Here is a 15,205-nt window from a genome sequence, read left to right as displayed (position 1 = left end):
CTGAGAGTTTTACTACTGCCCCACTGAAAGATCATCTGTCCCTGCATCTAGACAGCATTTGTGTTTAAGAATAGAACAATACTGTAGGAAGTAACCAAATCCTGCATGTATTCCTATAGAGTTATACCTGTTTGTAAGAGATGACACCACAGAAACCTGTGGCATCTTTTGCCAGGGATAAATTAAATTATGGTGAAACTCCAGTTCTAGGCTCGTTCTGCGCTGCTGATTCCTCAACACAGGTTTCATTAGTGATCCCCAGAAGACAAGGGAAGAATCCCTCTAAGACAGCAACACATGTGCCCTGGAACAAAGTCAGGTGCCTTGCAGAAGGTGAACAACAGGAGGGTCGGAAGTAGGAGAGCCATGGAGAGTTTATACCTCAGAAATCCCGAGCAGACCATGCCAAGTTACAATCAATTCAGGGAGGTCGGAACTTTTGCTGGAATTTGAGCTTGGCAGCTTCTGAAATCAAGCAGGAAGGATGAAAGGATTGGGGGGGGGGGGGGGGTGCGGCGCGGAAATCCCACGACCAGGATTATATTGTGGTGTGCAACCCTGTGACTGAGATGGTATGGAAAGGAATTCCCTGTGAACATGAATGGAGAAGCTGCTATCTGAAAGGGTTTATTTAATATGCATAGGTATCAAGCTTAGAGATCATGCTAATTCTTCAGCAGTCACTGCATGTGTAGTTCAGAGTAAGGGCCTAGGCTGCTTTTCTCCACCTGTGTATGATTCCATGATGCGAAGGACATGGACCTGTTGGGAGTGTGTCCAAAGGTAGCCACGGAGATACTCTGAGGGCTGGAGCAGCTCTGCTATGGAGACAGGTTGAGAGCTGGGCTTGTTTAGCCAGAAGGCTCTGGGGAGACCTTAGAGCAGCTTCCAGTGCCTAAAGGGGCCAGCAAGAAAGCTGGAAACAAACTTTTTCGTAGGTCCTTTTGCATTAGGACAAGGGGTAATGGTTTTAGACTGGAAGAGGGGAGATTTAGACTATGCATAAGGAAGAAATTTTTTATGCTGAAGGTAGTAAAACACTGGCACAGGTTGCCAGAGAGGTGGTAGATGTCCCATCCCTGGAAACATTCAAGGTCAGGTTAGATGGGGCCCTGAGCAACCTGATCTAGTTGAAGATGTCCCTGCTCATTGCAGGGTGATTGGACTAGATGACCTTCAAAGGTCTCTTCTAACTCAAAAGATTCTGTGATTCTATCATTATGTGTATGCTTGGCAAGAACTTCTCTTTCTCATGATCCCAGCCATATCACTTGCAGTAGGACCACTAGCCAATGTTGTACACCACGTGCTAACAGCTCTCCCTCTTGCTGGGAGCAAGTGAACTTGTTTCAGGTTGTTTCCAGTAGTGAGGCAGGTGGGGCATCACCCCAACTCCGGGGTACTTATGGACAAGGACAACCGTTGTCCTGTGCATGGTCAGGAGCTGCCTGTGGTGATGGCTGGGCAGGACGAGGGTTCGCTAAGTGGGTAACGAAAAGAAAATGGCCACTAGTGTCTTCCGTGGGAGAGAAGCACGCAACTCCCCTGGTTCCTTCACCGCTCCGTCGTGCTGAAATGCAGCGGGGAGTGCCGGGGCGGCGCGGCAGGGCCCCCGCAGGCCGGGATGCGGGGCGGGGAGCCGCGGGCGGGGCGGCGCGGCACGGCGGCTCCACCGTGTGCATGTAGATGAGATCCCCCGGAGCACGTCACTCCGCACCGGCGCTCTGCGTTTGGGGCGGCGGAGAGCGAGGGCGGGCGAGCGGGAGCGGCCGGAGGAGGAGAGGCGGCGGCGGCTCGGGAGGCAGCAGAGCTCGGCCCCCCCCGCTCCATGCCGCGCAGCCCGCCGCGGCGCGGGCCCCGCGGGGCGAAGGCGGGCGCCGGGCGGGGAGCGGCGCGGCGGTGCTGAAGGACAGCTCCGCTCCGCGCCCCTCCGCGCCGCCCCGCGCGCCGGGGCGCGCCCCGTCGCAGGGTGGCCGCGGGGCCGCTGGCCGCCGCGCCTTGATGTGCCCCCCGCTACCGCGCCGGCGGCTCCCATGGCGGTGGCACGGAAAATCAAAACTTTGTTGACGGTGAACATCTTGGTCTTCGTGGGCATCATCCTCTTCTCCGTCTACTGCAGGATCCAGGACCGCTCCCAGGAGCTGGTGCAGATCGTCCGGAGCGCGGACCGCCGGGCCAGGAGCCGCGGTGCCAAGGTGGGCAGCCTGGCCGACAGGGAGTCCATCCTGCAGCGTCTGGACCACCTGGAGGAAGTGGTCTACAACCAGCTAAATGGTATGGAGGGCTGGGAGGGGATGCAGCACCAGTCCCGGGGTGCTCTGTGTCCTAGGAGGCTGCTGCAGACTGGGGAAGAGCTCCCAAAGCGAGGAGGGAAGCCCGGGCACCATGCACACTAACCCCACTGCTGAAGGGCTGAAAATGAAGTGGCTGCAGGGTTTTGCTGGAGGGATTTGTTGAGCCCCCCCCAACTCTTGGTCTGAAGTGTACCTATTGACTTCCTCAGTTGGTACGAAGTTAAAGAGGCTGCAGAGTTCACGGATTTAAGGGTTGGTGGAAGTTCTTACCAACTGTACCAGGTTTTACAGTTTGCCTGGATATATTAACTCTGCATGGTGTTTGTATACAAGTACGCTGTTAGGTTATAGCTGGAAGTCATTTACTTGGTCTCAGAACTACTTTAAAAACATTCTGCTGAGTTCTTATGCTGTGTACTTTTAATGGTCTATTTAAACATAGCACCCATATGTTTCCTTAATGACTGCCATTTGAATTTGATATTATCTTTGGTGAGGAGGGGAAGCATCCACCACTTGTTTTTATTATGACATCCTGTTCTAATTCACCAGCCTTGAAAAATCTTGGTAGGTAAGCAAAAAACCCAGTTAGAACAGGCTAAGCCATAAAAGTTGCTTAGAACAACTAACCTTTCATATAGAAACTAATTTTTTAAAACAAGTGCGTTTGTATTTGCATAGATTTGTAAAGGTTTAAATGTGGAACGTCAAAGAAATAAGTATGTGATTAAATACATCAGCGTATTGGACATGAGGAGGCTGAGGGAGTGAACTTTTACATGAAATTATAATGTAAATGTAACATTTAGTGTCTAGCACCAAATAAAACTTGCAGTGTAAATATGTTTCAGTATACCAAATGGGCTTGTAGGCTGCTTGGGAAAACCTTACTCGTAACATTGATTTAACAAAGGCTACTGTAAGTCTCAAAATGCAGACAAATGGGAGGGTTAGGATAAAGTGTCTTTCCTATTACTACTTTCTGAATGAATGTATAAATCTAAGTAGGTTCGACTGTTATGGTAATACGCAGTCTGCCACAGAGTATTACAGAACAGGCATCCCCTTATGCACTCCTCTATATAAACAGGGAAGAGAGAAGGGGAATGTGGAGTGTGGGTGTCAGTCACAAAAATACAGTCATGCATTAGAGGGAAAGTGTCAACAGCTGTGTTTCCTAACCATATTTTGCAGCAGTTTTGAAGAATGTAGGATTTAAGAAGGAAATCCTCCTTCTAAATTCCACGAAGTCATGGAGTTCCCAAAGTAAATTAGATCAGTTCTCGAGCTATATACATCGTAGCTCAGCTATGAATTGATTGGATCTTTATGGTGTTCACAGGTGAGGCTTGGTTAGCATTTACCTGTTCTGGGTTCATCTCAGCGTAGCATCTCTCAGAGAATCAGCAGGAGCCCATTGCTCATAATGACTGTGGCTGCACAGTGAACAGGATGTTCTCTGTAAAGTATACCTCTGTTTTGGGGACTTTTTTCTTCTTCTTTAGTTTGATTTGTTGGATATAGAACTGCACAGTCAAATGTTATGTTGCTGCTTCAGGTCATAATAAACACTGCAGGCAGTTTCTTCTTGAAAGTTCTTACATAGGAAAATAGAGAAAGTTTTTCAAGCTGAGCTATTCAGATTTCCTATTCATTTCCCCTCAATTTCTCCCTGACACAGTTGGGGGTTTTTATTTCACAGTGGTACATTCACACAGATGAATTATTTCATCATTGTGAAATGATACTTGTCACTGTCTTTATTTTCTTCCTTCATCTTGCGGCAATAAAACTGAAAAGTCAAAAAAACTTAGAAAGTGCTCCACTGAAATGATCAGAGTTGCATCACTGTAACTGAAATCAGCATCAAGCATCTGTGTTTGGGTTTAGCTCACTGGTATTCCATTTCTAATATCATGACTCATTACTTATGCCATTAATGGGCATAAGTATGGGCATACTGCTGCTCTGGCAGCATTGAGATTCCGGGGAGCCTTTCTGTGATGATGCTCTACCGTGTCTCACAGAAAGACTGGTATTACAGAAACACTCTCTCTGCTCCGGGGCTGTGCAGCAGTGTTCGCATGTCGAGCAAGGTTTCTCAGACATTATCCTGAATACTGTTTTACCACAAGGTTAGAGAGTCCTCTGAGGCCTTTTTGGATGCTACCTTTTCATGAAGTGGGTCAGACAGACATGGGTAGATAGATTTTAATTCATAAGGAATATGAATTCCTTGCATACCCAGAACTCCTACAAGTTTTGAGTCCAGCTCAGTGTTGTGGTTACAATAGGTCTGTCCAGATCAGGATTTCAATTTGCTCCTTTTGCTTCTTTCTATTTTGAGCTCAGTGAATTTAGAGTCACCTATTTAAGTAACTTATATTTTTGGTAATAAAGTCTCAGTGTTCTTTTATTCCATTTTTTTCTTCTATTTGTATTAGTCCTAAACTGGTAAGACCTTAACTGGATTTCCTAGGGACTCTGTTGAAGATCCAGGGCAATAGAAAGACATTTCTGTGAGAGACCAGCCCTGCAGCTATACAGAATTTTGTTTCCATCACACTTATTTGTTTGCATGAAATCACAGAAATGTTATTTGAAAGTGTACTTTCTGCCAGGAAAATAAAACACAAGCAGTAATGATACAAGTGTATCAAGAGGTAACCCAAACCTGATCACTAGAGAACTCATTAACTTCTCAGGCTGAATAAAAACTGTGCACAAGATGCCTGTGGAGTTGCAAGCAGGACGCAGAGGCCACGCGTGAAAGTCAGTAGGAAGTTGGTCCTTGCAATTGTCTTTGGCACAACAAGAACTTTTTAGAATAGAATGAATGAGAATTGCCATGATTCCCTGCAGAGCAGTGCAGACATGCACCCAAACAATAGTTTTCAGTTGGCTCATGCTTTGGTTTTCTATCAACTTAGAAAAATAGTGTTTCTGAAAGCTTTCTGTTCTCTCAGCTGCTGCGGGTTGGGGTGGAAGTAAGCGAATGGAGCATGCAAAGAGAAGGGAAAGCAATGAAACACGTCAATGGAATTTCCTTGGTGAAACCTTCTATTATCTCTTAATATTTGACTTTGAGCATAACATTTCAAAAACTGAGTTATTTCGGATCTAGTTCATCAATCTCTCTATTTTTTCCTTCTTACTATGACATTTCTATTGATGAGTATGATTTATTGTCAGTCAGCACAGAACTAATGCCAGACAGACCTAGTAGCAATTCATGAAATGGCATAATGGTAACATCTTGGTATTTTCTTCCTTTGCCTCTGTTTTTTTTTTTTTTTGTAAAGGGGAACAAATGAAAAAGATATAATTGGCTAAATTTTTCCTCTAACCAGTTTTGCATCTGAGTGTGTTGCTAATGATTTACCATAGAGGATAAAGAATTTTTGATGCCCCAAGTAGAGCATAACCTTTCATGCCAAAAGGAATTGAAGGGTCAGACTACAATTTCACTGTAATTGCCTTTTTCCCTTTTCACTGTCTCTTTCCAGTAATACACAACAATCAATACAGCATGTAATTAGATTTCATTCAGTGTGCAAAGATTAAGAGAATTTTCATCTTCTCATTATGTATGCTCACACCGTGTCTTCCTACCCATGTCTTCTACATTAGACCTCTTTGACCTGCTCTATTGCAGACGTGGAGGGATAAGTTTGGAGTATTTCCTTGAATTTGACAGATTATCATTCTTTGCACATCATAATTTGATTTTGCTCTCTTTGGGAATTTCCAGTATGATAAATGTATTTTATATTACATACGCATTTCATGGAGGAGGCTGGGGAAAAAAGTGGACAATTCACATAATTTCAGCACACTGGCTTAAAATGCTGGAAATAGCAGGTCCTAGGTGCACAGGACCGATTCATGCAGACGGTGACTCCTGATTTTTAGAGTGTACTGGAAGCAAAGTGATTGCATTTAAAATTCAACCTGGCAATCTGCATACTTAAAAGCTACAGTAGTGTTTTTAAAAGGACAGTTTATTCTTCACAGGCTTGGGACCGGTTGAGAATAGTTCCAAATTTCCATATCAAAAATAAGGGTTGGCAACAGGCTGCAAAGGAGTCCTGAGAATGTCCACATCAGATTTGTCAAAGAGATGCTTTTACAGCTGGCAACTTCTAGTTCAAGAGTAATTCCTTAGCAGAGAAGAGAGATAAACCACATGTGCATGGGTGAAGAGTCAGCGTGACTGCCAGCCTTGAATTACTGAAACTGCACCATCTCATACCCACATGCAGATTCTCACATTAGAACTATTTCTGTTTAATTTTTTCATGGTCTGGTGCTAACATACATCTGACAACATTAGCACATAATTATCTCCAAAAGTGTCAACTTAACGTGTGGGGACCATTCTCAGCCATGTGCTTTCCTTGCCATAGAATCATAGAATGGTTTGGGTTGGAAAGGACCTTAAGATCATCTAGTTCCAACCCCCTGCCATGAGCAGGGATGCCTCACCCTAGACCATGTCACCCAAGGCTCTGTCCAGCCTGGCCTTGAACACTGCCAGGGATGGAGCATTTAATACTTCTTTGGGCAACCTGCTCCAGTGCCTCACCAGTTTCTTTGTTTACCACACGGTGTATAACAAGTATTTTTGATTGTTCTGGGCCAGTTACTCAAGCTTAGGTAAGTAACCATTGTCACAGGCCTGACCTGGAGGTACTACAAAATGATGGTCAAGTCCAAAAGACCAATTTCCACTACACATTGGCTGTGTTAGACTTGGTTTATGTAGCCGAGAAAACTCATCATTAGCGTTTTCAGGAAGGCCAAGATTTTATTCTCCCAAAATAAGAGAAGAAAATATCATGAGTCGATATTTGGATAGCCCCTATAAAAATATAAGGTAATGTTTGAAATAGTATTACTCTGTTTAGACACTGTAGGGAGAAAAGGTCTAAAGATTTGGTAGAAAGAAGAGGGCAAATCGCTCTTGTAAAACAGGCAAAACTGCATTCAACTCTTCAAAATATTGACAAATAACAAAAATACATCTCCATTGCAGCAGCACAGCAGTGATTTTAAAGTCTCTCCCTGTACTCTATGTTTCATATACTGGTAACTATTTTTTTTTACGTAATGTTTCTGCTTTTTTGCGTTTGTAGCTGGGAAGAAAGCTTATTTTGACAGAAAAATCGTGTGGTAATTTTATCATTGACTCATTTATTTGTATAGAACTTGAATCGTTTTGTACTATATAGGATTAAAAGCAATGTTTACAGAGGTGGAAAGAAAATCGTTGACTGATGTTGCGTTTGTTGCCTTTTAGGAGGTATTGCAGTTCAGTTTCTTTCCATTTATTTATAGATGTAGCTGAAGTTGAAAAAGCAAATACGGGCCTGTCATCTTTCTAGTGAAGAGCTGCAGTGGGGTTCTTGCACATCTATAACTACTGCATAGGTTCAGAGAATTAGAAAACCTGGCTTTAACTTAATACCCTTCATAGCAGGAGGTGTGAAGGGTGGTTTTGTGTGTTGTGTTTGTTATGTATTTGATGTTTTTAGTAAGTAAAGGCAGGTAGCAGTTAAAACAGGAGCATCACTTAGGAATGCAGTTCCAGCCACTGAGTGCATGGCTGTCCTCCAAGGAAATAATAAGATTTATGAAAGGAAGGAAAAGAAATGAGTCATGTTTAACAAATCTTCCTATTCTTAATGCCCTTCTCTAACCTTACTAATGGGTGTTCGGTCTTTCTCGGTATACTTGGCATATTTATTTATTATTGTTGTTATTTTTGGGGTTTCACTGGTAGTCATTTCCATCATTTAGTTTAAACTACCAAAACTGAAAGGGAAAAAAAAAAGGAGAAAGAAAAAGAGCCTGTGATGTTTTGGTTAACAGGAAGGAAGGAAGAAAGCCAGTGACAGCAGAACAGCTTCCAACCTTGTTGTAGTCCTATTGATCAAAACTGTCCTCTGAAATAAGAGAAGTTTAGCTTCTGAGAAAGAAAGCCAGACAGAGATCCTCCCACTGACCCAAAGTTATCTTCTCCTGAGAGCACAGAGCTAAAGCAGCCAAGTGCTAATTGGATGTGTATGACTTGTGTATGTGACTCTTTTCTGAAAAGCCATAGCTATGATGCTGTGGAAATGGCTGTGAATATCTGAAAGCCTTGTAGGTGGAGGCAAAACCCATTTCAAGGACAGCATGGCAGATGCAAACAGATTAAAAATTTTCTTTCTACCCTATAGTGTTTATCTTTTCAGGTGTTGTGGAATATCCAGGTTTCACAGGCAGTTTCGGAGACAAGCTACAGTGCAACTGGTGCTTGCTGGTTACTCTACAAGTCCTGTAGGACATGAAAAGAGTGTAAAAGTTACCTACAGCAAGGCCATCTCCTTGCCTCTCCTGAACTAAGATATTCTTGACTTATGGAACAGAAGGGAGAAATCAGGGAGAAGAATGATGCATCTTGGTCTCAGGTCCCCTCATTTAGCTGGGGTTACTTGAGTTTAAATGCGTGGTAGTACTGGTGGGAATGAAGGTGACAATCTTGCTTCTGTAATTCATATCTCAGTTTAATCTGCTTAGGCTTTCGAGTTCTTATTTGCAAACTCTCCGGTACACTGAAGAGTATGGAATTTCACCCGAGGAAGATAGCTTCAAAGCTTGGCAGGCTGCATCTTTTCAGTGTCAGCTTACCTCTAATTTCTCTCCTGTCCTCTTTCATTGCCCACAATATCTACACTAGTAGTGTACAAGAGTGTGGCATGGATAATCTGTATGACTTTTCTTCTGTATGCCTTTTCTTCTGTATGCCTTTGTTTTTTGAACTCTGAAGCAGTAGGAAAGGGACTTAATTTGCATCAACAAGAGTTCATAGAATCATAGAATAGTAAGGGTTGGAAAGGACCTTAAGATCATCTAGTTCCAACCCCCCTGCCATGGGCAGGGACACCTTGCACTAAACCATGTGGTCCAAGGCTCTGTCCAACCTGGCCTTGAACACCGCCAGGGATGGAGCATCCACAACCTCCCTGGGCAACCCATTCCAGTGCTTCACCACCCTCACTGTAAAGAACTTCTTCCTTATATCTAATCTAAACTTCCCCTGTTTAAGTTTGAAGCCATTACCCTTTGTTCTACCACTACAGTCCCTAAGGAAGAGTCCCTCCCCAGCATCCTTACAGACCCCCTTCAGATACTGGAAGGCTGCTATGAGGGCTCCATGCAGCCTTCTCTTCTCCAGGCTGAACAGCCCCAACTCTCTCAGCCTGTCTTCATACGGGAGGTGCTCCAGCCCTCTTATCATCCTCGTAGCCCTCCTCTGGACTCGCTCCAACAGCTTCATGTCCTTTTTATGTTGAGGACACCAGAACTGTACGCAGTACTCCAAGTGAGGTCTCACGAGAGCAGAGGGGCAGGATCACCTCCTTTGACCTGCTGGTCACGCTTCTTTTGATGCAGCCCAGGATACGGTTGGCTTTCTGGGCTGCAAGCGCACACTGCCCGCTCATGTTAAGCTTCTCGTCAACCAACATGCCCAAGTCCTTCTCCGCAGGGCTGCTCTGAATCTCTTCACCCAACCTGTAGCAGTGCCTGGGATTGCCCTGACCCAGGTGTAGGACCTTACACTTGGCTTGGTTAAACTTCATAAGGTTGGCATCGGCCCACCTCACAAGCGTGTCAAGGTCCCTCTGGATGGCATCCCTTCCCTCCAGTGTATCAACCGAACCACACAGCTTGGTGTCGTCGGCAAACTTGCTGAGGGCGCACTCAATCCCACTGTCCATGTCGCCGACAAAGATGTTGAACAGGACCGGTCCCAACACCGATCCCTGAGGGACACCACTCGTTACAGGTTTCCAACTGGACATCGAGCCATTTACCACAACTCTTTGCGTGCGGCCATCGAGCCAGAGTTCATCTAAAACAGAGAGAATTGAGGATGGGTTTACTATCTGTGGCAGAATGGTCCTTTCTTCAAATTGAGCTTCACCAGCTGGCTTCACCTCTGATCTGGTGTAGATAAATGGAGTGAGGTCTGTGAGTATATGCAAGTCTGTAAATGTCCAAGGAAGTGGTATTTTGGAACCGAGTTCTGCTTTCTTATCTCTTTGTTTGCCATTCTCCTCCAAGGTGAGGGAAGTGGCCTTTGTGATTCTGTGGTTCTTTGCACTAGGTTTTTACTTCACCTTGTTTAGCTAGCTTGGACTCATTGCTGCATGCAGAAAGACAGTGCAGCACCACTTTCTGTGGGAAACCCAGTGGAACATCCAGAGCAGGGCTCTTACCACTTTCCAAGTCCTCTTACTGCATTTGTGAGGCCATTTCATTTCTGAATAATTGTGCCTGTTTTATTATGCTTTTTATGTCATAGAATCATAGAATTTTGCTGAAATGTGTGTTGAGAGGGCTCGCTTCAATATCTATACACAAGTTTTTGGTCTTGTAGGAAGAGAAAGAAATGGATGTCCTCAGGATAAGGTAAACCCACTTGCTGTTTGCCATCAGGCTAAGTGACTTTCTGTGCATTCTGCCCAGCTTGCAAAGCTGTCCTGGGAAGCAGATGTGGCTGCCTGCCTCTTCCTTTATTTTACTTGGGTGACTTAGAATCATAGAATTATAGAATAGTTAGGGTTGGAAGGGACCTTAAGATCATCTAGTTCCAACCCCCCTGCCATGCGCAGGGACACCTCGCACTAAAACATGTCGCCCAAGGCTCTGTCCAACCTGGCCTTGAACACTGCCAGGGATGGAGCATTGACAACTTCCTTGGGCAACCCATTCCAGTGCCTCACCACCCTCACAGTAAAGCACTTCTTCCTTATATCTGATCTAAACTTCCCTTGTTTAAGTTTGAAGCCATTACCCCTTGTCCTACCACTACAGTCCCTAAGGAGGAGTCCCACCCAGCATCCTTGTAGGCCCCCTTCAGATACTGGAAGGCTGCTATGAGGGCTCCATGCAGCCTTCTCTTCTCCAGGCTGAACAGCCCCAACTCTCTCAGCCTGTCTTCATATGGGAGGTGCTCCAGCCCTCATACCATCCTCATGGCCCTTCTCTGGACTTGCTCCAATAGTTCCATGTCCTTTTTATGTTGAGGACACCAGAACTGTACGCAGTACTCCAAGTGAGGTCTCATGAGAGCAGAGTAGAGGGGCAGGATCACCTCCTTTGACCTGCTGGTCACGCTTCTTTTGATGCAGCCCAGGATACGGTTGGCTTTCTGGACTGCAAGCGCGCACTGCTGACTCATGTTGTTCCAAGTGATCCATTCTCAAGGATGAGCCTTGGACTGTGAATTGTTTTGTGTGCTCAGCTCGGGGAGTCCCTAGTGAAACAATGCAGTAGAAAAGGGCCAGTTCTTGGAATCTTTAACAAATTGCAAAAGGCCTGATATACATATAGTTTTTCCAAGTATGTCCTTGATTACTGGCTTTGGAGGAGAGTCTGAGGGCAGCTGCAGGGTACACAATAGACTGATTCTGCTTTGTCAGCATGAGCAATGTGGATGCATAGTTTTCTGAGGGGCTGAAGAGATGTCTAAGTAAATGAGCAAAACATGTTTAGAAAAGGTGAGAATGTAGATTTCTGAATATTCTAAGCCTTCCACCACCTCCTATGGTGCTGTTCTCTAGAAGCCCTTTCACTTGCCACCACAGTCTGATTTATGCTATTAACACTTTAGCTGTAATTTGCATGTCATCCTGGGAGAATGGGCAGTGATTAAGAAAACTACACCAAGGAAAAGGTTTTTGAAAGAGCTTCTCTGAGCACTGTTACTTAAAAATGGTTCCGGCAGGCAGAGGTATTTGATGCCTGTATACTACAGGAGAGGGTTGCCTATTTCACAGCATCATTTGGAAATTACATCTAAATAACCCCAAATCAGTGGATGGAAATACAAAGGAGCACGTTGGGCCTCTGGGATTCTTCAGTGCATTTGCTGCAATCTTAATCTCCTGGGCTAAATGTTACGGCAGATGCCTAAGAGGCTGCTGTGATGCCGGTGTCTCCCTCGGGTGCAATAGCCACTGCAACATGGTATAGCACTGGCAAAAGCCATGCTATCCCTCAACAGATCACTGATGCCTCCTTCCTCTCTGCAAGGCCAAGACATGTCTGTGGAAAGAAGCTGTTGATATAAAGGCCTTTGCTGCCTGTGTATCACTGGACTCTGCTCCAAGAGGAGCTGTACAAACCACTGCTTTCCACTCTTCAGGCAATCAGCTGTGGCAGGAGGGAAAGGAGAAAATCTGAATCTATGTAGGTAAAGGCAGATGTGGAACTCGATTATCTACTTTTTAGTTAGGTTTCAGAACTACTTATACAGGCAATCCAGTTGACTTTACTGGCGCACTCATGAGAATATGTACTCTCTAGTGTAAAGGGTCTCTCACACTTTGTAAAGCATGACTCAACTGGGTTTGCTAGAGCTGCATTTGAACCACCACTTGGTACAGGCAGTATAAAAAGTTTCCCAACCAGGCTTTAATGTCTGATAAACTGATCAGGAAAGGAAATGGATCCTGCCAGGTATCTCTCTTCTGTGAAGTTCTTAAAATATACTGGTACTGAGGTTCACATAGGGCTGTGTTAGACTATGCAGAGATAGTATCCTCTATCAGACTTCATAGACTTGTGAAGCACAGAGCTAGTCTCTGTTGGATTACCAGTGTGTGACTAGTTTTTGTTCCTGGGCAGAACTGTTAAAAATCATGTCTGAGATACAGTCAGCAGCCATATTTAGTCGGGAATCAAAGTCAAGTACAAATCCAATACTTGCTTTTGAAGCAAACCACAGATCCTGCCAACCCCTGTTCTGCTGTCAGCAGGGCGTTGTGTGGACAGTGACAGATATTGCTGGTTGGACAGGGAAACTTGCTCAAATAGGTTTTTATGCCTGCAGCAATGATCCAAGTTCTCCTCAGCTCACCTACGCACTTAGTTCTGTTGAAGTCAGTTGCCTAAATTCATCCATGCTATTGACCCAGAAGCATCAGCATAGCCAGTAGTACCAGCTCAGTAATTCCACTAGCAAATTTGGCCAAGTGAAGGTACTTCTGCCACAAGACAAACAGTATATTGGCTAGTTATGATGATGTATATGTAGTATAAAGGATGAATTCATGCTGTGTCCCTATACTACTTTAGTATGGTAGAGAACAGGATCCTTCCTCCTTGAAGGTTTTGGAATGTTTCTCACTTCTAGTATAGATCTGGTGAGCTTTGTGTTTTTACCTTTGAAACACGAAATTTCTATTCCTTGCTACTGGAATCTTCAGTTGCTTCTGTGTTGTTTGCAAAAAGAAGTACACAGACCAAGAGGTCACATTAGCTGCCTTATTGTGTCTCTCTTGCTCCTGATATCTGAGCAAGCTTTGTTCAGAGATTGATTTATCTGTTTCCACAACACTGCACAGTACCATCTACCTACCACAGAACAAAACTGAATCCCCTTCTCACACCATGTCTGTTCCACATGCTGCTGGACACCACCAGCAGCAAGTGGTGCCATGTCATTGAGTCTTGCCTCACCTACTGCCAGTGGTGCCGTGGACACAGCTCCCCATCCCTCAGCCAGTGCCTGCATGGTGGGAGCCCTTCACTTTCCGCCTTTGAGATCTGCTTCTGCCTATAAGAATTTTCATCTCAGTTTCACAGCGGTGGGCAAGTTGGTGCCTAACTCTAGGAATCTAACTGGGATCCAAAACTAGCTTTTTCTTCCAGATTTGATTGAATAAGTATTTTTAGTGTGCATATGCAATTACATGCGTATCGATTACCTGCATCCTAGCTGAATGCTTTAACCACTAATATATCATTTGAAAAATAAAACCAAAAGGTGGATCATATAATTTTCCCATTCCTTCAGGTGAATAATAGGACCTTTGCTGCATTCTTTAGAGCTGTGGGTCTTATGTGGGCAAATGTTTTCATGGTGCTCTCTCAAATGAGCCCCATCCTGAGCCTCAGTCAAAGGTTCAGTCTCTCTCTGGAGGGAGAGCAGGTCCTTCCTGCAAACACTTAGCTTGGACTCCAGATGCTAGCACCTAGGAGTTATCCTCAGTGTGGTGCTGGAATGCATCAAAAACTGGAACTTGAGCAAGATCACACCAAGTCTCCAGTTCCTGTTTCCCACAAAGCAGTATCCTAGCCAAGGTACTGCCATACCACTCACAGTGCAAAAGGGGCTTTGTTGCACAGGAGCTCATTTTTCTTGGGAGGTATCCACCATGACAGCTTGGGAAGGCCTCTCCTGCAATTCTAGAGAAGTTTCCTTCTCATTTTGTTTCTTGCATTTTTGGTGGGGTGATAGGGTTAATTGCTTGTTTTGCATTTGGATTCTTTATGCTGGTTTTGTATTTTCTTTGGCAACAGGGCCTTACTGCCCTTTTAGAAATTGAGTTTTTTTCTGCAGCTTTCATATGCCTTTAGGATGTGAAGCTTTTGTAAATAAAAATGCATTTTTTGTTACATTAACTCATTTTCAAGCAAGCCTTGTGTGGTAGAAAAGATTGGTGGTATTCTTTCTTGTGCATACTGAACTGGAGGCAGTGATAAGACTAAAAATATCCCCAATTGACATAGCGTTGTATAACCCAAAGGTTAGTCTTCCTCAGGATTAAAATTTGCAGTTGCTGTATAGGTTCCTTGTAAGGCAGATTTCTAGTCATCCAGGCATGTGTAAAATGAGGTTACTGATAGCTGCAAAATCTTGTGTCTGTGAAACTCAATCCCATTGGTGCCACAAGCACAAACTGCTGATGGAAGATGCAGCTCCCCATTGTGCTGGTGTCAGCTGGCCAAGGAAGCGTACATGGTCATGTGTTGCAAGCACTGGACCAGGGGTGCAGAGCAGGGATGAGGTGCTGTTCACATCTCTAATAGGAAAGCCAGATCTTGCTGCACAGAGCTGTTAATCCTAAAACATGATA

General features: G+C 44.6%; 1 protein-coding gene across 1 annotated transcript in view; it reads left to right on the top strand.

Annotated features, from left to right (window-relative positions):
• Positions 1-1,639: 1,639 nt before the first annotated feature.
• GALNT9 (polypeptide N-acetylgalactosaminyltransferase 9) overlaps positions 1,640-15,205 on the top strand; it is a 148,074-nt gene continuing 134,508 nt past the window's right edge. Inside the window, exon 1 of the mRNA XM_030501646.1 lies at positions 1,640-2,274. Within this exon, the coding sequence (XP_030357506.1) occupies positions 2,034-2,274 (241 nt within the window). The 5' untranslated portion in view covers positions 1,640-2,033. The remainder of the gene's footprint in view (positions 2,275-15,205) is intronic.

The sequence above is a fragment of the Strigops habroptila genome, chromosome 11 (genome assembly GCF_004027225.2).
Source record: "Strigops habroptila isolate Jane chromosome 11, bStrHab1.2.pri, whole genome shotgun sequence".
Lineage (NCBI taxonomy): Eukaryota > Metazoa > Chordata > Aves > Psittaciformes > Psittacidae > Strigops > Strigops habroptila.
The sequence above is the reverse complement of the archived record's forward strand: the minus strand, read 5'-3'. Positions and strand labels throughout refer to the sequence as shown.